This window comes from Solenopsis invicta, chromosome 4 (assembly GCF_016802725.1).
Source record: "Solenopsis invicta isolate M01_SB chromosome 4, UNIL_Sinv_3.0, whole genome shotgun sequence".
NCBI classification, from domain to species: domain Eukaryota; kingdom Metazoa; phylum Arthropoda; class Insecta; order Hymenoptera; family Formicidae; genus Solenopsis; species Solenopsis invicta.
Genome location: NC_052667.1, coordinates 5998866 through 6023422, shown reverse-complemented (window position 1 = coordinate 6023422; position 24557 = coordinate 5998866). Strand labels below are relative to the sequence as shown.

Genomic DNA, 24557 nt, shown 5'->3' with positions numbered 1-24557 from the left:
TTGATATTGCAATAAAATTAAACTTATTGCAATGTAAATAGCAATAAATTATGTCCATATTTTTATCAACAAAATTAACTATAAATTAAAATTAAAAATTTTTAATTAATAAATAAAATATTTCATTATAATAAAAATAATTTTTTGTTAACGTAAAAAAATAATTTAATCAGACTTTTAAACATTATCATTTTAAGATTCTATTTATTCTTTTCTATTATATATATTAAATAAAATTATGAAACAAAAATAAAAAATTTTTAGATAATTGCTTATGAAATAGCAATCAGTTGAATCAATTTTGCATTTTAAAACTTAATCATGCTTCATAAATAAACTATGAATTGTATTTTTATAATAAAAATAATCGGCAGTTTTTAATCACTATAAGCTAATTTAAACTTAGCGATAAATCTTTAAGTTAAAGATTTGCTTTTCTATCATCGAGTTTTGTTTTAACCTTATAGAAGTTTCATTGTCTTATTGTCATATAAATTTTTTTAATGATCTTACTCAAAAATATCTTATAAATGAAAAATCCATTTATATACTTTTTTTTTAATTTTTATCAACTAGTCTCTTTAATGATAGATTTCGGTAATCAATGCTGCATACATTTCAATTTTTAGTTTAAGTAAACTGCATAGATCCCGAATTTATTGATATATTCTTATATTTATATATAGAAAGTGAATGTTGCAAATATGCAATACTATTAGGTAGAAGATTAAACAAATATTAGATTTGAATATCATAAGAAAAGCAAAAAAATTGTCAGACAAAACTAATAATCAATGTCGATTAGTGTTGATTAACAAAATTTCTTTTAAAACTATTAATTATCGTCTCTAATATTATTTGACAAATAAAATGACAAAGCTTTTAAACAACAACATATATATTATTCTATTACTGAAATAATAAGTTCATATAAAGAAACGTATAATTGCATCGGCCTTCTAGCGCGCAGCTGCCAAGTGCTCATTTCCTATTTCATTTCAGATGCAAAGTCTCTTGTACCTATGTACACGTCAGAAGCGTGTCTCAGTTAAAGAAGAAACACTGATGTTTCTCAGTCGTCGACGATGTATCGACTACGGCGTTACGAAGCGACAAAACTGATTTCACCCGATATTTCTAGTGCACTGATAAGAGAGATAACGAAGCGTGCCGTATTTATTCTACTCACCAAATTATCAGTTACATGCCAATTCTAAAGGAGTGCTCATCATGATTCGCGATCGTATGCCCGATTTGCGTGCCGTTAGTATTTTTTTTTTTTGTTTTTACTTTTTCCACAATTATTACAAATGTGTCGAAAAAGAAGACTTTGACCGTCGGTTGTCGAGTTGCTTGCCATCTCGAACAATACGATCGCGCATGAATCATGTGTACAAATAAGTTTCGATGAAACAAAAAAAAAAGTTCCGCTTTAGGATCAAGTCATCGTTATTCTCGCTTGCGATTAATGATATACTCACGCAAATGAATTAAGCAGACAGCCTGAAAATTGTCATATAATGTACTAATTTCTCCAGAGCCGAAATAACAGCAGCACCTTTGGCAGAGGATTTCTGCAGGATGTACACCTTCAAATAGCTCAAAATAAAAAGCTCACTGAGGTGCTCGACGAAGTATGTATGAATATTGTCAAGTTTTCATTCAAGCCGTGCACTTTGCACTCTTTTTTTTATAATGAAAATAATCGAGACATACTGTAACATAGGCCGAAGAAATACGCGCTCTCATCTATCTTATCGTCGAAAACGTTTCTCATGTGAAGTATTTGCATAACAATATCCTATCGCACACGAATAAGGGTAAGTGTGGCAGTATCCGAACATAATGTGAAAAATCTAATTTATGTAATTTGCGTAGCCAGGATGTTTACTTAAATTTTGCAAAAGAATTCCCTGAGAATTTTCTGAGGATTTTTCAAGAATTTCAATCAAAATTCCAAATAAGATTGGAAAATTTTTTATGCACTTTTGCAATAAATTTATTTTATTAATTATATCTTTTTAATGTTTCTTAATCATCAACAATCGCAAAGACAAGTCATGTAAGTTTGGATTATTAAATTTGAGAAAGTAAAAAGAAATAATACGAATTTATAACGATTTGCCAGCAATACAAGGATCTAACTCGTAGTGATTTAATAACATTAATTTAGAACAATGTATTCTATTGTCATTAAAACTTTTGCAAAAACTTTCAAGTTTTCACACAAGAATGTATGCCATATTTATTGATCGATTTTGTATTATCAAAAGAAAGTAATCAAAGAAATAATTTTGTCAGAGGGGGAAGAAGAAATAGAATTTAAATTTAAAAGTAAAATTTCCAAAATTTCTCTGAGTACCAATAAATCCGTTTTCAATGACAAAAAGTAAAATTCCTGAAAATTCCGTTTTCGCTATTTTTCTTAGTAATAAACATCCTGTTACATATATATATATATAATTTTTAAGTTATGTATACAAATATATAATTGTTTGTAGACTTACAAAAAGAACTGGAAACTCGTATGTGTACAATCTCGCAGACGGCTTTTCGCGTGCAGCGAAAATTAAGAGGTAGGTAGATTTGTACCTATTTCATAGATGCTCGAAACTGAGATCGAAATGATTATTAGCTCACATTGTCCGTCAGAATTTTACGTCGAACAGGATCTGGTGACAGTCCTCGCTCATTCGACGATGTCTTTCGTTTTCTTCGGGTGGGAGTATCGTTAGAACATGATCTTAGATCTCGCGTTAATATAGGTGTGCTGGTACTGAAACTCGGCTCTGGAGGTGGTGTTTGTATCAGCAACGTTCTTTCCGGATGTACCAATGGACTTTCAATTAACATGTAAGACGGGGCGATTTGCAAGCAATTATCGGAAACTATCGATTCATTGCTCTTATATCGCGATATTGTCGAGGTAGAAACACGCTGGAGCAGAACACGGGGCGTTGTTCGCTTACATATTTCTGCTAGCGAATCCCTATCACATGCTGTAGGTGACAAACTAATACTTCTATTGTCATCGTTTTCAAAATTGATTTTGTCTCTCAGTTTCCTGAAACATTCCATATACTTATGTAACATATTGTAACATATTTTTTTCTTTATTGTAACATATATGTAACATATTTTTTTCTGAAAACAGGGTTGAACGGAAAAGTGAATGGAAAAACCGTAAATTCCGATTTATACTGTCTCGGACTTTCAACCGGATAAACTGACAAAAACTATAAAATGATAAAATTATAAAAATTTATTAATATATAACATTAAAATATGTTTATATAACTTTATACAAGAAGGTATTTTTAATTGCATTAGTAAATTATATTATTCCAAGGTATTTACTCAAATTTCATAGTGAACACTTCATAATCACTATGATTTAAAAGTTCTTTTTAATTCTAATCACTTAATTTGTAAAATACTTTTTTTTTTAAACAAAAACTTTGGAGATATAAACACAATAAACATTATAAATATTAAATTTTACATTAATTTTTAGTTTAATAAGAAAAATGCATATAATGGCAACAGATTTAAAAAATTTTTATATTTATATTAATCTACTATATATAAATCTGTTTCGTATTTAATTCAACATTATATAACAAAAAAAACTAATTTATTTGCTACATCAATTCTTAATCCATTACACTTTATTACAGATTTTATGTGGGATAAAATTTAAATTGTTTTCCGTTTATTTTATCGTTATTAATAAAAAAGATAAGTTTTTGCCAGTTTTTTTCCAAAAAATACTGATTGTTATCATGGCATGGGCTTTATCGAAATTTGTGCTGCTAATGTATCAACATTACATTTTCTTATCAAATATTCATAATTTTACTCTGCAGAATATAATCTATAAAAAAAAGCGTTTCATACAAAGACATAATGTCATTAAATTTAAATGCATTCAATCTTTCGAAATCATTAAGTTTTTATATAGCAAAGATAATTTTTATTTTTTGTAGAAAAAAATTGTAAAAAGTATCAGAATGCACTGGCAAAGACAATGATTTTGTATTAAAATAAAGGAAACTGTAGTCATTTATAAATTGTACATACCGTTGGTAACGATCCATTTCTTTTTCCAATTCAGGATATTCATTTAATACGCAGATCAGCTGATCCTTGTCATATTCCGAATAAATCTTGTATAACAGACCGTCCACGTCATCCTCCAGAGAAGACTTTAATGTAACCAATTTCTTCTTAAGCGTAATTAACGTAGGTAATAAACAATCTAAATTGTGTTTTTTCATTGTTGCTATAATAGCATTGTTATTGTTGTTAGACGTATTCGAGGGCGTACTCGGACTCGTCTCGTCAAGATCTGGATCGTCCCTGTGCCTCTCACCAAGGGACGACGGTTGTAGACGATTATTGCTGAGTATGAACACTGCATCTCTTAGGACGCACGCACCCTCATCGGTCGTGACGTCGATAGAATTCTCATCGCATATTTCTCGAAGTATCTGCCTGGTCAGTTTCAAGACCAGTCCACACCTCGCGGACACGTCCAAGTGCTCGAGCATAAATTCGTAAATGACATTACGCTTGCTCTGATTCACTCTCCCGGGCAGCGTCAGGAGCTTCCGCTCTTGATCACGCATTCTATGTCCACAGAACGCACTCCGGGAGCGGCAATTATTGTAATGATATATGCTCTCTAGAAACTGCTGGGAGATCAACGTCTTGTTTTTCATTAGAAGTCTCTCTTCCATCAGGAAGATCGTAAGCTCACGTATCATGTTGTCCGCGTCCGACAGCATCGTCAGTATGTGAAAGAAAAACGGTCCTTTCATCTTTATGAAATCCTCCAGCAGTAACTCGATAAATATCACCACTATAGCCTCTCGCACAGCCGGATTCGGATCCTTCATGCTGATGCACAGGTCCGGCAGATACGGCTCCACCAGAGCAGTGAATCTCACGCAAATGTCGGCCAGCGCTTTCGCGGCGTTTACTTTGACCGCGGTATTCACCAGCGATGAGCTCGGACTCGTTTCCTGGCGCATCAGATTGCCGAGTATCGGCGTGACTTCCTTCGCCACCTCGCGATCCCTCAGTGCTTGCTGGCAGAGGAGAACCACCGCGGACGCCTGCAGGTCCTTCGTCTTCTTCACCGTATCCGGTAGCGATTCCCATTGCAGTAGCAATCTTCCAAAAATTTGCAGCGTCGACGATGAAACCCTCTTGGTGCAGAAAAGCGACGCGTGACCCAAAGTAAACATGGCCCGCATTTTTTCCGTATTTTCTTGCGTGCAGCCGTCGTTCTCCTCCAAGAAGTCTTGGATCTTCGCCTCCGACAATTTCATTAATTTTACCATGTCCGATTCCATGAAGTTGTTCTCAGTCTTCAGATATCGCAGCACTCTGCTCAGGATGTCCAGGCAGATACTGATCAAGTTAAAATTGATCTCAAAGCGACTAATACACTTGTAAAGGTGCTGGTAGAGGTCCTCGAGGCAATCGTGATCCAAGACAGGCCAGGCGTATCTCAAAACGTGTAAAATCAAACTCGCATGAAAATCGTTCTTCTGGATGATTTCCTTGTAATCCGCGATATATTTATCTATATTTGGAATTTTCATATTCTCGACCAGAGCGGCCAGCAATATCCACGCGCCTATGGTGTTATCCGTGCCGACGTGCGACAGCAAATTCGATATCAGAGACCTGGTGATTGCGCTGTTCTTCACCCACAAGCTGCAGGCTTTCGACAGATGCTTCCTCATTCTCATGTCACTCAGCCTGTCCAGAAGTCGCCAGGGCAAACTGCTCGCCGCGTCCGGGACGTACGTGGCGGCATTCGTTATTCTATTCAGCAACACGTTCCCCAGACACTCTAGCACCTTTTCCTGCACCTTGGCCTCGATGTCGTATATTTGCGGCACAACGGCTTGTATCCATTCGTCAAGAAGATTCGAATCATGGGAAAACTGCAGCAGGATCTCGGACAGGACGTGCACGGCGAATTGGCGCACGGTCAACGTAGGATCTCTGCAACGGTCACTTATCACATGCTTTATCTTGCCTACGAGTGACGGGAACATGATGGCCAGGTTCCTCGAGATCTTCAGAGCGCTCCGTCGTACCAGCGCACGCTCGTCGTTGATCCTGTCCAACAGCATCGCGATCAAGACAGATGACCCCGGTAATGGGTCGACCTCCTCCGATAACGCTCCCTTCAGCTCATCAATCACGGGAAACGTTTTATCCGCGGTTGAGGCTTCGAACATGCCCTTGAGAATGATTCGGTCGACGTTGTCGTTGCAATCGGAGACCAGGGCAAACGTAGCCATGGCTTTCCCCCTCACGAAGGCGGAGCGATCCATGCAACGGGACGATACGATGGCTATCAAAATCTTTCTCATCTTCCGCTTAACGTCGTTGTCCAGGTCGTCGCTCGACAGGGAGGATTCCGTCAGGAGCTTCCCTATGATCTCCTGCGCGAACAGTCTGTAAGATATCTTTCCGTGATGCGAGAATAATATTAAATCTTTGAAAAAGCTTACGATAACATCTTTGTTGCATATATTCAACACTTTTATTACAACAGCCGCCTGCCTCTGGCGCCCGTCCAATCTCTCTGGACATTTCACCATCAGCTGGTGTATTAAAGCCATGATTCCCCGCACAGTCTCTTGCTCGTGAACCTTCAACAAATTCTTCAGAAAATATATAGCTGCCTCGTGCACAACGACTATCGACTTTGGCTGTGCATTTGTGTGATAGAACAACAGATCAGGCAGTATGTATTGCACAATTAGCATTATGGTGTTGGCGACAGGTCCGTGATTGCTGCTGCACAGTTCTTGCAGAGCCTCAAATGCTCTCTGAGACAATGACGTTATCCCGTAATTGTGGTGAGACTTGACATGCACCTCCAGCCTCGTGACATCCAGCAGCATACGTACCGTGACGTCTAGGGATTCGTTGTGCTCCTTAAAACGAAACCATTTTAGCATTACAATGAGATTGGAAATGATTTTGTTTATCTCTCTTGTGAGCTTCGATTTCTCGGAATGCGACAGGCCACAATGATTCAAAAATCCGTTGTCAACATTGGAACTTTCCGCGTGTACTTCCCTGCTACTCTCAACGGAGATAAACAGTCTCCTCGACATCTGCAACGTCTCGATCGCTCTCTCGTACAAGTTCGGGTGGTAAACTCTGAACGCGTTGCTGCCGGGTATCGCGAGCAGCATGAGGTACAAGCTCGTGGCTTCCAGGCAGGCCTGCCTGAAATCCCCGTCGGTCTCGACACGTTTCTGCCCGGTCTTCATTACGTAACCCAGGACGGCGAGCAGACCGCGCACGTTGATATCCAGAGTCATCAAGGCCTGCCACGAGAACTCCGGGGTCTCGCGCTCGTTCGCGACAAGCCACGCCTTCAGGACGCGGCAGCACTCGTGCAGCTGCAGCCTCGCATCCTCGCTCTCCAGGTACTCGAGATACTCGTGCGGCGGTTCGTCGTAAACGACGAACTCGCGCTCCCAGATCGATCTGATCCAATCCTCGTCGAGGGTATCAAGCTTGAGATTGTGAAACACGCGTAGTGAATCCATGGCCACGCACCGAGCTCAAAACGTAGCCGTTATCATACTTCACTCTGGCGAGCGTGGTCTCCGCGCGACATAAACATAACCTCAACTTATCGTTACGATAACGTCGCAGATAGAGACTCGTCGGGGTTTCAGGTTATCATCCGCGCAAGTAACGATAATGATTTTACAGTTCTGCTTTTGCAATGCAAACGGCCTGCGAGAACTGTCCTCGCGGAAAAATTATCGTGAAACATCTCGTAACGCCGTAACGGAATGCGTCAGGCGAAAACAATAACGTCCATGTATGTACACAGAACAAGCGCGAAACCACGCGAAACTGAATATGAGTGAATAGCCAATCATTGGCATTCGGCATAAGCCGCTCTGGCTTAAACGTGCTTAAACGATCACATATACACAGCATATACTGTGCACATCACATGCAATATACAGAACACATACTGATGCACGACTCAAGTCCGTTTGGGGCGGAGCCTTGAACGCGTGCGGACGTCTTCGTCCGTTACTGGAAATATTTTTTAAATCGTCGATTGTATATCACACAATCGGCAATTGTTTCAATAAAATGATGCACGACTGCATGCCTTACATGTTTATGCAAACAAAACATCTCTGTAGACAAATGCCCTGGGGCCCTATTTTTGAAAACATGCGAAAGTTATTCTTCTTGCGCAGGGCCCTTGGTGAAAATTTTTCTCGTAATTTTTATATGAATTAGAACATTTTTCAGAAATACTCAAAAATACTTTAAAAATTTACATCTCTTGAAATTTTTCATACAGGTGAATTCTGAAATATTCTCAGATTTTTCATCCCATAATTTCTAAAAACTATTTTTAACTTTTTTAGATTTTATAACATTTTGTTAAAAATTTATAGAACAAAAAATCATAGAAATCTTGGGCTATTTTATAATTAACATATATGAAAAATTTTGTAAAAAGATATATGTAAACTTTCTAAGTATTTCTGAAAAATATTCTAATTCGTTAAAAAATCTGAGAAAGTTATAAAATTATACAGAAATTCTGAAAAATTATATAAATTGAGAAAAATTTTCACTATGGTATATATGTATAAATATTTGTTTTAATTAACAAAGTTCTACAATTATAATTATTATAAATAAAATAACAGAATAATCTAAAATAATCTTTATATGATATATAATAATGAAAATTAATGATAAAAATTGCACAATTGTAATTAGAATAAGAAACTGTTTAATGCAATTCCAATTTTTTAAATATGTTTAAAGTTAAAATATATTTAACCAATAAGAAACTAAATATTTATCCATGTAAAATTTCAGTCATGAAATTATTCATTTACGCAATATTCAATTTAAATTCGTGTATTTAATGTATTTACTCTTCTTTTCATTTACTAATCCTACTTATGTTTTCTTTGTAGAGATGGGTAAAGACACTATTGCCATTGACGATTTGACTGCAGTACAAGATGAACCTGTGTATACAAGAATTAAAATGTTACAGTACACAACTATGATGCAATCGTTTTCCGAGATCATGGATGAATACAATGCCTCGTTACTAAAATATCATGATAAATGTCTTTTGCTTTTACAGCAACAACGCTCGCTAAGTGCGTACTTAAAAAAATCTTCACCAAAGATATACACCTTATAATAATCTACGTTTGTAAATTCTCATTTATATTTAAATTTAAATTGTAATAGCATAGTTTAACATTCTTTACATAACAATACGTAAAATTAATTTTAATGTTTTTTATACCAGAGTTGGCAGCCAATAAAAAAAATAAATAAATAAGAAAAACAAAACTAAATTAAGTCAAAGTTAATGACTTATAAAATTATGTTAAATTAAAAGTTAATTTTAAAAAATACTATATATATGTATACATAAAATATGATAATTTTTAAAATTGGATTATTATAAATAACAAAACAGTTATCAAATAGATCATCAAATAAATTTCATATTTTACTTGTAAATTAAGTTCATATGAAATAACAAAAAAATATTGTTTTCTTATACGGGAATGTATTTTTTTTACATTGGTAAATTTTTAATTTAGAAAAAAATAGTTAAAGTATTTTATATATTAAAAAAATGGTTAGTTGAAATTAAAAATTAAATTATTTGAGATAAATTAAGTTAAATATTAACTTTTCAACTTTATTATTTAACTTTTTAATTATTACCCAACTCTGATATATTAATATATATGCATTACTCATTAATTAAACCATTTGGTCGAATAGTAAGGCGACAAGTTACAAGCATGGAATTGGACCATATGCTTGATGCTCAAGAAACTAACTTATTTGTCGATAACGTAAGTATTTACATGAATTGCAATAGTATATTATAAATCATTTTATGTGTCAAATATCTGATTAATTATAGATTTTAGAAGACAGCAAGATAGCAAAGCAACAATTGTCAGACATACAAAGTAGACATAATACTGTCCTAAAAGTGGAAAAATCTCTCACAGAGATTAAAGATATGTTTGCAGAAATAGCATTTCTAATTGAGAAACAAGTGAGTATAAACACCGTTAGTAGCAAAATTATAGCTCGTGAATTATGTAATATTATTAAATATGAAACTTTAAAAAAATGTCACATTTCGAATCTTTTTAGGGGGAACAAATTAATAATATTGAATATTTCGCTAATAAAACTACAGATAATGTTGGCGGCGGACGCATCCACCTAAAAAAATCAGAAAAAAGAAGTCACAGATACAGAAAGGTATATTACACATTTAATTGCTTTACTTATTGTTAGTTATTTTTAAAAGATCGATACAATAATAATTATATTACTTTTACAGCGAAAAATCAAAATTGCTGTTATCATAAGTGTAATAATAATAATTTTTCTTATATTTATTATATTACTTTAAAAAATTTATACAAGATATCTTATAAATGTAGTTTATGTTAATGATTTTAATGTTGGTGAAAGTTATGAATAAAAATTATAGTGCATATGATAAATTTACAATTATAACTTACAATTATTTTTTGTTAATATTTGCGTGTTTTTCATAGTAGTTTACCAGTGCTTTCGCGCTAGGCCTTAATTTGTAAATTGTAGTACATATAAAAAATATTTCCAGTATCTTTTCATACTCTTCGTCCAAGTCGATGGCAGGTAGGGCTGGACGTGTACCTAAAGTCAGATTTTTATTTTACTAATTTAATTCACATTAATTTACTTTTAAAAAAAAACGACACAATAAAGAAAAACATTTCACACTGCTGCTTACCATATTTAGTGTTTCTACGTGGCATTATTTCTTTGAGAAAAGTTGCATTTTCGTTCATACTAGTGTCAGATTCATCAAATTGATCTTTTATCGTGTCTTCCGATGAAATTGACTTTTTAAAAGAGTCGTTTTCGTCGAGTTCTTCACAGTGAGGTGCCGTTAAAGCTATCATTTCCCAAAGAATAAGGCCGTACGTCCAAATATCGGCAGCACTCGTAACCGGTCCATCTTCTGTAAGAAAAAAATTTTTTAAATTAAAAGAAAGTTGTAAATCAAAAGTGGAAATAAGATTTCTGAAGCAATCATGAGTTTAAAAAATGTAAATAAACTTAATATCACAATTTTGAAAAAAAATGCTGTAATTGAATAAGCAAACTGTACCAAATACAATCTCAGGAGGATTCCAACATGCTGTCCCAACATAAGAAAAGTCGCCTTTTGACGTGTCCACTTCCAAAGATTCTGTCAAGGGTAGAGAACATCCAAAATCGCACAGTTTGATAGTGTCAAAACCATGGGATACCAAGATGTTCCAACTCTTTATATCTCCATGTAATATGTGCGCAGTATGGTGCAGATACTTCAGTCCCTTTGCAATTTCGAAACCGACTTTCAAAATGTCGTTAGCTGGAAATGGCTCATCCTCCAAGGCGTCTCGTCTGTCTTCAATTTTGTCACCTAATTTGCGACATTAATATCAATATAAGTGCAAACGTATTTTTGAAATGTTCAAATTAGTTGGATTTGTAAATACCAAGTGATGTTTCCAGTGCTTCCATAGCTAAGCAAGCCTTTCCATCTACTCCCTTGGTGAATGCTCTGAAACCGACGATATTGGGATGATTCAGTTGTCGCAGAACTTCAGCTTCTAGCCGGAGACATCCATCGTTTGTCTCATTGTTCCTTCCTTTCATCCATTTCTTCACTGCCCAGGGTGAACGTATGGAGCCCACTTTGGGTGACCTTTCCAACATATACACTGCAACTCCTGATAAAAACCAAATAATAGAAATAAAATACAATTCCTCATATAAATTCAAGCCTGAATAAAATTACAATATGGTAAGAAAATAAGGCAAAATTTCTGTATAATTTATCTAATCTTTCTTTTCATCACATTAAACAAAGAATTAATAACTATCCACATTAGCAAAATAATATAAATATTTGTATACTAGGAAAGGAAATGGATTGTACAGATTACTATGTACTAAATACCATAGCTTAATTATATATTTCTTATTTTTACCTATTTCATCAAACCATCCTATGTAGAAAAATATCATAGGATGGTTTGATGAAATAGGTAAAAATAAGAAATATATAATTAAGCTATGGTATTTAGACTTAATGAATAGTAATGTTTTGAGGAAATTTTAGAGTAAGATTTTTAAAAAATGAGTTAAAGAAGAGGGAGAAGATGAATAATATGAATAAAAACATAGAATAAAAACCTTTGGCAATTAGAAAAATGTGATACGAAAGTATAACTTAGATGGACATTAAAGATTGAGATAGATAAGATAAATAAAACAAGGAGATATTGTGCAAAACTGTTGTAACTGATAAAAGGTATTAAGAATGTTTTAGCTCTACAATAGCAGCTAAGAATTATTAAAATTGAAAAACTATAAGTTTCTGAGATTTATTTTTTTTTCTAATTAATAAAAAAAATTTTGTTTAAATGTCAGAATTTTTATCCCTGAAACCAATTGCAAAAAAAAATAAGAATTTAGCTTATGTAGCAAAAATTATTTTATTTTGATGCAGTTTTATGTAACTTTTAAATGATTTGGCTCCAAATAAACTTTTGCAAGAATATTTATTAATTTTATTAATGTATGTAAAAAATTTAATTTGTAATTTACTATTTTTTTTATAAAATTTGCAAATATGTTCTACAAAATGTGATTTTATACCGAGTCACAAAATCAAGAGCAAACAAAATATTAGATAACTTTTAAATCAATAAGAGAATTAGATAAGGCAAATTGTAGCAAATTTGTAAAGGTGGAGGTCACCTCATGTGAATAAAGCAGGTTCAAGAAATATTGTAAACAAAGTCTCTTTTTGGCAAAGAGTTGAAGCAAATATTCTACATCCTATATATAATAATTAAACTAACCACTATATAATAATTAAATTAACAACTAATCATCGAGTAAACTAATCGGAGTTTCATCCAAACCTACATGTTTTTCGCTTACAAAAAAAAAAATAACAAGTATGAAAAGGGCGTCCATGAGATACATACCGGTGCCATAGCCTATTTGTTGCAGGAAAGGCGAAGCCGGTATTTTTATCGGTGTATTTAACTCGGCTCTGTCCCTCTTGCACTTTACCCTCGGCGGCGTACAACACTCGGCCATGTTCCCGAAAAGCCAGTGGAAAAGAAACAACAATAAACAAGGCGTTCGGGATAACAGTCTCCTACTTGCTTTTTGATTAAATGACTTCAGGCTTTTCTAATGGAACTCTAACTCGGTCAGAAACTTGCTCATACTATTGCTTATTTTGAGGTATACAACGACCACAGTGGTCAATTCGAAGTGTTAATTGACTGCTTCAGCAGCCCTTTTCCCGTACGAAATGCATCCGAAGACGCTCAATGAAACCTCGAATAACCGTTTCGGCTTTCAAACAATTTGAATCTTGTCGGAGCTGCGCAAGCGCTTCTCGCGCGACAACGCGATTGGCTACAGGGAACGCAGTGAAAACGCAGAGATGAAGGTCATCTTCCTGGTTAAGCCTTCGATCAAACTCCGATTAATTTATTAATAAATAATTTTAATCGGCAATTAAATTAATTAGAATTTGATCGAAGTTTGCGCTCAATTTCATCGGCTTTCCTTCTTTTAACTGGCTAGGGACGACGTTAATGACAGGTGATTGGCTCCCGTGACGTTCGCCAGATTCGCCAATCTCGCGAAACTCGAAGATAAAAGCCCCGATTGCCACCACGGAACGGCGTGGCCGCGGAAGTTGGCGGCCCTTCGACCCGAGAGAGCAGTCGCTCCGGTTGCTCGCTTCAAAAGAATCGAAGCAAAGATGGACTCCTGAGAGATTTTTATATACACAGCAGAGTCGACCCCGAGACTTCGGAATATTCCACCGTTAAATTCTCTCACCGAGGCGCGCCCGGAGGGCCGGAACGTTCTTTTTATGATCACGCTCGCGAGGTGTGAACGATGATCGTGCAGGAGCCAGTGCAGGTAATAAAAGGCGAGCGAGGAATGAAATGGGCGAGAGAGAGAGAGAGAGAGAAAAAAGAAAGAAAAAGAGAGAGGGTAATGAGTGTTGGATTTTCGTTGGACCTCGTTGCCGCTGTGTCATGCGAGATTTTGTATATCGAGCCGCATCCACGCGCCGACGTCTCGCCGAACGGGCGCGTCCGTGCGCGTTTCGACGGCGTCGATCGCGTCAAACGACCTCCACGACGGTCGCCTGTTCGAAGGCAGGATTCGTCCAGAAACGACACACTCCTTACCCTCGCGTATCTTTTATTATTCTCGTGTTCTGGACGTGCATCGTCGGGTCTGCTCTGCCACGAGCGGAACGAAGAATTCTGGCTATAAATAAGCATGTAGCTTGGCTGTACTTTATGGACTTTTTGATAGATGGTTGCCCAAGAGCCAAATATGGAAAAGAAACTGCTTCTGGAGTTTGCACACATTGCTGTTTGCCACATATGTTGTTAAAAAATAAACTTGTCACCTTGTGTTAGTAAATTGTGTTAGTAAATATAAATATTGTACATGTGTCGGCTCAACAATAAGATGCTCGTCCATACACGAATGAAGTATATATTGTTCATATGCTAGCTTATCGAATTAGAGATTAAGATTAATTATTAAATTATATCCAAATCTTATAACGTTTGCTCATAGCTTGTATTATAGTTAATTAAAATAATGCTTCTAAAGATATATTTTAGAGAATAATAAGTAACATTGATGTATTGTATCATTTGCATAGCAATATGTAGTAAAAAAGGCTGTTTATGCTTCTCTCTAATATTATATTGAAATATGAGCTCATAGATGATACATATTGCATTATAACAGTATTTTTTCTTGAATAATTTTTTATACCTTGTTCTATTGTTCACTTGATAATTCCTATTGCTGTTATATAATCAGTTACCAAGATAAGTTACTAAGAATTTTCTAATTTTAGGCGGCCATATGGCATTGTTTAAATCACTATGCTTATCCAGATGCTATATTCCTGGCAGAACGATTGTGTGCAGAAGGTAGGATCCATCTCATTTATCAATTTATTCTCATAACACATTCTTATAAAAACAAATTCAACAAATAATAATTTTAAAATTAATAAACGATTTAATAAAAAAATATGCACATACTGATATATTGTTACAATAATAACATTATTATTATTACAGTGGACACAGAGGAAAGTTTGTTTCTTTTAGCAACATGTTACTATCGGTCTGGCCGGATTAGGCAAGCTTATGCCTTATTATCCCAGAAGGCGCCTAGTTCGGCACAGTGTAGGTTTTTGCTAGCAAAATGTTGTTACGACTTGGAAAAGTAAGTAATTGTCTTGTTTTGTTACTTGTTTTGCACTACTGAATATAATGCATGCATGTGTATATTGACCAAACCTTCTTCCTAGATATGCAGAAGCAGAGGCTGCAATAATCGGCGGATATTACAAACAGTTGAAAAATTTGGAAGAGATAACAACCCAGTTTGGAGAACAGGCATGCTTTTCCCTGCAGATAATAGCAAAGATTTATTACAAAATGATGCGTACCACGAGAGGTAATGAAGCACACAAGCTGGCTTTGAAATTGAATCCCTTCCTCTGGAACTCGTTTGAAGAGCTGTGCAACGTCGGCGAGAAGGTGGATCCCACCAAGGTTTTTCAGTTAGACAAACTAGATTCTTTTGCCATGTGCCATGGTACCGTTTCTACGCTCAACTACGTCACCGAACCGGATCTCATCGTACCTGGAAGTAACGCCAATAGTACACCTATGTCAAATGGCACTAACCTGTATGTACAGATTTATACAGTATACTATAATAATAGTCCTTTTTTTACTAACATTTTATTTTACGCATTGCAGTACACCCGTGACGATAGCGCCGACGCTGATAAATGGCGGTCAGGTACCTCAGGTACGATTGTGTTCCACTATAGAGGAGACCCCGCAAAATGTGCCGATTCACTACAGCAATTGTTCCTCGATATCGCCAAGGACCAAGTTGTCGCGTTATCGTAGCATGTTCAGCAATTCCATGAGTCCGCTCACGCCTAGTTTCGGTATTTTACCGCTCGACAACAATACACCCGAGCCGACAGTTCCACCTTCGCACACGACTCTTACGGAAGCCAATGATCAAAAGAGTTTGGCGAAACGCGTCAGTAGTCTAAGAGCTCATGTTGGGGTGAGTATAATATCTCGGCACTGTAATGTGAACAGCAACTTGACGTTTCGCGCTCGTTTTTCAGCAATTAATGTCGAGAAAAGAGACACCATTGCAACAAGGCAAATCAGTATTTTCCCAGTCGGGTAATACGAGCAATACTGCCAACATTGTGACGGTGACAGCAGCTAATCCTACTTCACCTCCGTCACCGACATTTCAAGGCACCAATGTTAGACGGTCCTCGCGACTTTTCAGCCATAATTCCGTAAAAGTACTAATTTTTCCTTCAATTTTTCTAGTTACATACGTTTTATCATTCACTGGTAATTTAATATGACGTGTATATTTCAGGAAAACAATAAATCACCTAATAGGAATAAATTTGCAACTCCAAAATCTCCGTCTCGGAAGACAAAAGCAAGACTAGCAAAGGCAAATTTGAATAAAACCAATTTCAACGAATTAAACGAGAGGAATAGAAATGAAAAAGAGAAGAGTGAAACGATTACATCTGAAAAAGCTGTAGCTAATGCAAATGCACTTAATGCCCAAAATAATAACATTCATTGTGGGATAACTTTACAAAAACAGTCGGCAGGTATGTTACTTATACTTAATTAATTTAATATATTTTTTTCATTAAGATAATTTAAATTGTTTTTACTTGCAATGTTTCAGAGGGATTAATGTCTTTGCTACGAGACTTAGGGACGGCATACCAAAACTTGAGTCAGTTCAAATGTGCGCAAGCGATTGAAATATTAAGTATACTGCCGACACAGCACTATAATACGGGCTGGGTACTTTCTATGTTAGCTCGTGCGCATTTCGAGATGATGGATTATAAAAAGGCTGCTAGGTAATAAATTTATATAATCGTCACTATTAAAAAAATTATATATTTATTTTGACATTTTCTTTTATATATAATCAAATTGACGTACGTTTAAACTTTGAAGCAAAGAAATGAAAAGAAACAAAGCGAAAAAAGCAACTAAAACATTTTTTATTTCTGATACATTTGTATTTCTCTTTAATTCCTTTTTTGTTAATTCTGTTTGTTTCATTTTTCCGTGCAAAGTTATTTTGCTGAAGTGCGACAGTTAGAGCCTCAGAGGACAGAATTGATGGAGATTTATAGCACTGTTCTATGGCACCTGCATGCGGAAGTACAGTTGTCTACGCTTGCTCAAGATCTGGTTTCCCAAGACCGTAATTCGGCGGCGGCATGGTGTGCCACGGGAAATCTCTTCTCGGCGCAGACGGAGCATGAAACTGCGATTAAATTTTTCCAAAGAGCCATTCAGGTACTGTGCGTTTATCTTGTTTATCATCATAAACAAGTATTGATAGTACATATTTAAATGTTATTTTGTTTAATTGAAAGTAATATACGATTTCCTGATTATTTATTAGGTGGATCCTAATTTTCCATACGCCTATACATTACTAGGACATGAATACGTGTTGACTGAGGAATTAGATAAAGCAATTACTGCTTTCCGTAACGCCATCAGACTCGATCCGAGGCATTATAATGCATGGTAAATTCTTATATAGTTTTATTGTTTTATACTTTTTGATTAGTCTGTGAGTTATATTTAAAACTTACGTATTGTGTTGAAGGTTTGGTCTGGGAACGATATTTTCAAAACAGGAGCAATATAGTTTAGCGGAATTACACTTTAAACGGGCCTTACAAATAAACCCGCAGAATTCTGCGTTGATGTGCCACATAGGTGTCGTGCAACACGCCCTGAAAAAGACCGACCAAGCATTAAAGACTCTGAACACAGCACTAATTAATGACCCGGATAATACTTTGTGCAAATTTCATCGCGCCAGCATCAACTTCTCTATTGGTCGACATATGGAAGCTTTAAGAGAATTTGAAGAGCTAAAAAATATTATACCCAAAGAATCTCTAGTCTATTATTCAATAGGAAAGGTAAGAAATTAGAATAAAAAAAGTTATAATTGAATAGAATTTTTTATCTTAGTTTCTCTTGCATAAATATATATATTTTTTAAACAGGTGCATAAAAAATTAGGCAATACCCATCTTGCGTTAATGTACTTTAGTTGGGCTACGGATTTAGATCCAAAGGGTGTTAATAGTCAAATTAAGGAGGCTATATTGAGTCCAGGTCAGGGAGATGATGACTCCCCTCCGACGCAATCAGGTATAGTGAGAATTGGCTTTAAAGTTTGAGAGATTATTTACATTAAAAATATTTTGTTATATTTCATATTTATGAAAATTGTAATCTTTATCACAAATATGAATTATTGATAATATTGATAATGTAGTGATTTATACAATTTTGAATCTCACCGGCAGTTAATATTTTCTTGTAGATGAACAGCAAGCACAAAATAATTCAATGGAACAGGACATTGAAACCAATAGAGAAGGAAGTGCCGCGCCACTTGCCGGAAACGTTTCGGTCGAGCCTCATGCCGACGACAGCGATGATAGTTTATGAAAACAATACGTGAGAAAACTTCCGTGAAAAAAGAAATATGGGGCGTTATTATCCTCGTTGTCAGTCATTCGAATCGTTTCTTATTCGCTGATTTGGCTTCGCTTACAGAATGATGTGCGATCATTGATTTAAATTGAACGGTTGTCAACATCTTTGCGAACTATTTCGTACGATACATGATTTAGTTAAAAAGTAATTTTTTTCAAATTTTTTTTGTCTTGAACGAATTTGAGGTTCTTATGTACAAAGATGCGGAGTTCTTATGATAATAGGAAACTCACGTGTGATATTCTCTATCGATTTGTACAATACGCGTTTGCATCTGTATATTTTTTACGATTATCTTTTGTATTTCTTTATTCATCTCTCTTTTATACCTCGTCTCGTCTTGCAGATTAAAAATCGCTTCAAGTTAAACGTGATTTAAAGACGGAAACTTGTGTGAAGCTGATCAAGTTTGGTTTTAATCAAATTATAATGAGGGAGGGAGAAGAAGGGATGATTTAATTCTCGCTCGCGGACGAGGTATTAGAGATTTATTACGGTTAAGTAGAGACTGTATCATGTTGCGAAAAGATGAACGAATATAACCGTAAGCATGTCATATATAGTTAGGTAATATAATTAATTGTTCGCGAATAAGGAGGAAGAGTCTTGTGTAAATGTAAATTATTATTACTGTGTATTTACCGCTATTATTACTATTACTATTAGCGCTATCATTACCATTATTATTCGTATGGTTATCATTGTTGATTTAGTGATTGTGAAGATATCGTTGGCCGCTTTGCGTCGAAGCGGCCGCTCGGACGATCGTGCAATTCTCGTCATGAAAATCCCTTGATCGATCGAACATACGAGTCCGAAACACCGCGACTGCGATTTCGGTGGTTCAGTAATCGCGCGATTACATATTCGGTTTTCGATCTCGACTCGATAATCTGGAATTTAGCATAACTCGCCTCGCAAATGTCTATATATATATAGAAATATTCGTCGGATTATATTCTTAATAGTGCTGGACAGAATTTATGACGTTTACGGCGTCGGTCTTCGTATCGATATTAAGTGTACAATGCAAATTGTGTCGTTGCTCCTGGAATTTCATCGGATTTCCCGGAACAGAGAATATGCAACATCGTTGCACCCGAAGGAACGGCGTATATAAATATATACGTTTATCTCTATAATTTTGAATGAATTGAGTTGTGATCCTAGCGCCGTCGCGCGCGCGTGACTGTACCATTTTATATTGTACACGTAATTAAACGAAAGACACGTCACGGAAAAAAAAGAAATTTATAGACAAATCGCCGACTGAGAAGTGCGTCTGTATGGTGCACGCAGATATCCCTCATGTTTTTTCCGCTCCTTTATATCTCTGTCCTTTACAATTTATTTATTTATTTATCTCTTTTTGTATCTCTCTTCTCTCGCGCGTTCTGCGTTCATCCCCCATGCTTTTGGGGAAGAATAGGACGAGAACGAATAGGACAGAGTTCCTTTTGCATATTCGGCATATTATAGCGTCTTGTCTCGTTATTTATTGAATGGCGTCTAATCATTATTTATTGTTTGAGCCTCGTACGCTTATCAGTGATAAATCGAGCGGAAATGGAGTCGCAACTATCTCCCAAAGAATTTAGGAAACGCGTATGTATGTGATGTCTGGCTCGCCTTTACCCAGCCTCCGCGATACAGAAACCGAGAAGGTTCGATCGAAGTCAACAATCGCTGCCGTGTTACTCGTTACAAAGAGGTGTATGCGCAAAATAAAGGCCTGCACTTTTTACGAAAAACCGCTGTTTTGACGACCTCACTCCCACCCCCTTCGACGTCCGACTTTTTCATACGGAAGGATTAAGAAATAATGATTTAGCAGCGCAAAGATGTACAAGCGTATTAAAAATCGTAAGAAAACCAGTAGATGTTTGCGGCGACGTGAGATAACGAGAGAACGATACGAACGCGCTGACCAAGGGGGGAGGTGGACCTGCGGGGTCGCCCGACTCCTTCGTCTTCTTCTGTTTATCAATCTTGTGCTGTCTGCAAGAAACTACGAGTGTTCGCAAAGTGTATTGTGAAGCGATCGAATCGATGAGGCGGGTGGACCGAGCGGCGAGCATGACCCTGCGAGGGTCCAGGAGGGACTCGGACGTCGTCCTATCCAATTTCGGTCATAAGGAACACCTCTTCAAGTTCCTCGTTATCGGCGATTACGGTGTCGGTGAGTCAGGCCAAGAGTCTTGATTGATAAACCTCTACATATGTGTATATTATTCAAATCTCATAAAAATATTAATTTTTCTTACGATAAGATAAATAAATATTTAATATAATCTTTATCTTCTTCTTGGGTTTTTTATCGAACATCTAATTTTGTAATAAACAACGGTTACTCAATCAACAAACAATATTTTTTTAATGTTTTGCTAAATGTTTTGCTAAAAAAATTTTGCTGATTGGATAGCGATCCGAAAAAATTGTAAACAAGCATTTTGTGTGATACTTTTGTAACTTTTGGTCCTTGTATTTTTTAGCATTTATTAATACAATTTTTTTTATAATCTCAAAATAAACACGGAAAGAATGGTTTTGTCAAAGTGTCTGAATTGGACGCAGAGCTGAAAATAAATTTGTTAAATCATCAAAATAATTATATAGAATGCTCAAACTGGTTGTTAGAAAGCTAAAACTTCTCAACATTACTACTGAATTCATAATTATTTTAATCCAATAAAATTATTTTCAGTATCTACACTGAGAAAAAAAATTGACTACTTATATATTCCAACTCGATTACATTTCTTCAGTTCAAGTATTTATGTATTTGACTTAAAATACTTGAATTTCAGTTTAGACATTTATATATTTAACTTAACTACATATATATTTTATACTTGAACTGGAGAAATTCAATCGAGTTGGAAAAATTAGTCAAATAACTTTTTCTCGGTATAGCTATAATAAATTTTTAGATACTTCAACAAAACTGTTCTTACCATGCACAGCATTTCGCTTAATGTTAGATTTTCATAGAAATTATTTATTTTAGGCAAAACTGCGCTGGTCAGAAGATACACGGAAGGTAATTTATTGCAATGTGTCTCTCGCTCTTGCCCAAGTTAATTAACGATTCTTAGTTTATTACAATCCGCAAGAAATTCCTTAAACATTACGTGCGTATTACGAACAGGTAAGCGGATTGTACATATTGCGAGACACTATTGCGGAAGCATACATTCGTAGTAAGAAAAAGGAAAAGAAATACGTGCAAGCCGGCTTATTCGTTTTAATGACATACATGCGTCAAACAGCGCAGCTGCGACACCGTTAATCCGGATCGTCTCACCGGCGCACACTCTCGAAACTGTCTTTTCCAGGGAAGTTCTCCTCGAATTACAAGATTACCATAGGCGCCGATTTTGCGATAAAAACGCTCGATTGGGATCCGCAAACTAAAATAAACTTACAACTATGGTACTTGTATAGATGCATAATTTATGCCTTGCTTACTATTTCATAATCCTCGAGGCTTCCGCATATATTATATATTTTGCGGTATCCCTCGGATATCGAATTATTTTTAGTCTCGCGAAATGTAATCACGAGGATGATAATTTGATTCTGAATATTTCAGGGACATCGCCGGACACGAGAGATTTGGATACATGACGAGGGTCTATTACAAATACGCGTAAATATGACATCAATTTACCTCTTCTTATCCGATCAACCTTTATCAGTGCTGGAGAAAATAGTCGAAATGAAAAATAGTAATGGAGATATTTATTCAAAGGATGTATTTGTAAAAAATATTTGAAATGTGCATTTTGTGTAGTAAATATAAAGAAAAGCAAATAGTACTTAATATTTGCTTTTTCATATTATATTATTTTTATTTACATTATTTTATATATTATACACATCTATATTTTACATTTTAATATGTTATAGATAAATAAGTTTTCTGTATTATATTTACTATTTTCTATTTTGTCCTCTTAAGAAACAGAGGGTAGTAAATAAACAATAGAAAGTAGAGGAAACTTATTTATCCACGACACATTGAAGTGTAAAATAAATTTCTTATTTCGAATAAATGTACATATAATATAAATGTCAAATCTGATTTTTTATTAGACAAAATATTTGTAATACTTTAAATAATATTTTTATACCCAGTAAAAAATTTTTTATATATAATTACATATAGTTATACATAATTATGTATCAAATATGTCCACTTACATATATTAAAATATATAATTATATATTATATATGAAAAATTTTTTACAGGGTCTAAATTCTATAGATTTATGTACATCTTTTAAATAAATATTTTTATTGAATTTATTTCTCAATTTTCCCCAGCACTTTTCTTAGTTCGTTTCCTTTGTATTAAATATGTTTATTATTGTATTGTAGATAAACACATGAACAAATTCACGTCTTGAAACAAAGCTAGATACAAAATTGTATCACTTGACTGATCGTTCGAAAAGTTTTAATACTTAATTTTTGTAACTTGACTATTTATTTATTGATTTAATTTGGGCGTAGGGTGGCCGCGGCTCTCGTATTTGACATCTCACGTGCGGCGACCTTTCAATCGATGAAGAAGTGGTTGAACGATCTCAGAGAAAAGGTCTCGCTACCGGACGGCTCAAGTATACCGGTCGTGCTCCTGGCGAACAAGTGCGACATATCGGTTGCCGTGACCGACGAGCAGATCTCGAAATTCTGCAAGGAGAACAAGATATATGCCTGGTACGCGACTTCCGCGAAGAACAACACCAATGTCGGTGGGTGGACGATCAACTTACTTCTGTATCATCTCTCTTGTAAATTGATATCCTTGGAAAGTTCTTTTCGAGGAAGCTTATATATTTGTTATTATTTAGAAAATTATTTTATCAGTATTATTAATATTTTGATATATTTAATCTCGGAGGGTAAAGCTTTTATATTGGATTTCTATGCCGCTTCCTTGGAAGTTGCATGAATGAAGGCGAAATTTAATTCATTATTATCTCTCAGGACGTGATAACAATGAACCGACAACTGATTGCAGATTATCACTAAATTTACAGATACAGCGATGCGCTACTTGGTGGATAAGGTGCTGAGTGCGAGGATAGACAACGGTATACGGGACTCGATACGATTACGACGTGAGAGCTCGTTAAATCGCGAAAAATCTGCGTGCTGCAAATAGAGCGATGTGCATGCACGAGCGACCTTAATTAATCGAAGATGCACGTCAATTACTGGGATGCGCCTCGGACAATTAATCGAGAGATCGTCGAACATGATGATGGTCGTGTGATGACGAAACGAAGTTACGAAAATATATCGTTGAAAGATTTACACGTTGTCATCGAATATCATAGAAAAATAAATAATAGATTAGTAAAAGTTGATCGGTTTCAATGTTCCTTTTGCTACGTAAAATGTATTACATGTTCTAAAGTAAATTAGAATACAAATAATGTAAGTATAAATGAAATGTCGAGGAGTTACCTTCTCAATGCTGAAATACTATTACTGATTTTTGGAAATTTCTTTTTTTTTTGGAAAAGTTAATAAATAAATTTGTTATTTACGAAAGGGACATGTTTTATTTATATGTAAAATTTTATTAATGTGTAAAAATATTTTTTTTAAACTGCATTGACTTATGATATTTAAATTGGCTTTTATTGAAACTGTTCTCAGACTCTTTGGCAAGATACTTCTCCAATCTTAGCGCTCTAAAATTCTGTAAAATAAAAATAAATATATTTACTTAAACAATAAAAAAATTTTTTTATTGTAAGATT

General features: G+C 35.2%; 5 protein-coding genes across 7 annotated transcripts; 3 read left to right on the top strand and 2 right to left on the bottom strand.

Annotated features, from left to right (window-relative positions):
• Nucleotides 1-110: 110 nt before the first annotated feature.
• On the top strand, nt 111-10577 carry LOC105195537 (syntaxin-1A). Its single transcript, XM_011160980.3, has 9 exons — nt 111-1263; nt 1539-1634; nt 1727-1820; nt 2502-2576; nt 9000-9191; nt 9835-9908; nt 9980-10117; nt 10219-10329; nt 10412-10577. The coding sequence occupies exons 1-9, from the start codon at nt 1231-1233 to the stop codon at nt 10481-10483; spliced, it is 885 nt and encodes a 294-aa protein (XP_011159282.2). The 5' UTR covers nt 111-1230; the 3' UTR covers nt 10484-10577.
• Nucleotides 326-7989, bottom strand: LOC105195536 (condensin-2 complex subunit D3). Of its 2 annotated transcripts, XM_026134717.2 has the most exons (3): nt 6534-7989; nt 4081-6464; nt 326-3064 (listed from the first exon to the last, which is right to left on the bottom strand). In XM_026134717.2, the coding sequence occupies exons 1-3, from the start codon at nt 7584-7586 to the stop codon at nt 2632-2634; spliced, it is 3870 nt and encodes a 1289-aa protein (XP_025990502.1). In that variant the 5' UTR covers nt 7587-7989; the 3' UTR covers nt 326-2631. The 2 variants fall into 2 exon arrangements, with proteins under 2 accessions (XP_025990502.1, XP_011159281.1); XM_011160979.3 differs by having other exon boundaries at nt 4081-7989.
• On the bottom strand, nt 10209-13508 carry LOC105195535 (lymphokine-activated killer T-cell-originated protein kinase). Of its 2 annotated transcripts, XM_039448797.1 has the most exons (6): nt 13104-13508; nt 11604-11837; nt 11231-11527; nt 10850-11080; nt 10596-10752; nt 10209-10290 (listed from the first exon to the last, which is right to left on the bottom strand). In XM_039448797.1, exons 1-5 carry the CDS (start codon nt 13216-13218, stop codon nt 10598-10600), a joined length of 1032 nt encoding a protein of 343 aa, XP_039304731.1. In that variant the 5' UTR covers nt 13219-13508; the 3' UTR covers nt 10209-10290; nt 10596-10597. The 2 variants fall into 2 exon arrangements, with proteins under 2 accessions (XP_039304731.1, XP_011159278.2); XM_011160976.3 differs by lacking the exon at nt 10209-10290 and having other exon boundaries at nt 10456-10752.
• Nucleotides 13509-13834: 326 nt separating this feature from the next.
• On the top strand, nt 13835-20533 carry LOC105195540 (cell division cycle protein 27 homolog). Its single transcript, XM_011160984.3, has 13 exons — nt 13835-14061; nt 15026-15101; nt 15255-15402; nt 15488-15871; nt 15945-16266; nt 16331-16519; nt 16600-16846; nt 16927-17107; nt 17330-17555; nt 17665-17792; nt 17875-18196; nt 18284-18431; nt 18607-20533. The coding sequence occupies exons 1-13, from the start codon at nt 14038-14040 to the stop codon at nt 18732-18734; spliced, it is 2523 nt and encodes an 840-aa protein (XP_011159286.1). The 5' UTR covers nt 13835-14037; the 3' UTR covers nt 18735-20533.
• A 174-nt stretch (nt 20534-20707) lies between these two features.
• Nucleotides 20708-24244, top strand: LOC105195539 (ras-related protein Rab-38). Its single transcript, XM_011160983.3, has 6 exons — nt 20708-20961; nt 21790-21822; nt 22118-22214; nt 22375-22431; nt 23299-23540; nt 23829-24244. Exons 1-6 carry the CDS (start codon nt 20832-20834, stop codon nt 23951-23953), a joined length of 684 nt encoding a protein of 227 aa, XP_011159285.1. The 5' UTR covers nt 20708-20831; the 3' UTR covers nt 23954-24244.
• The last annotated feature ends 313 nt before the right edge of the window (nt 24245-24557 follow it).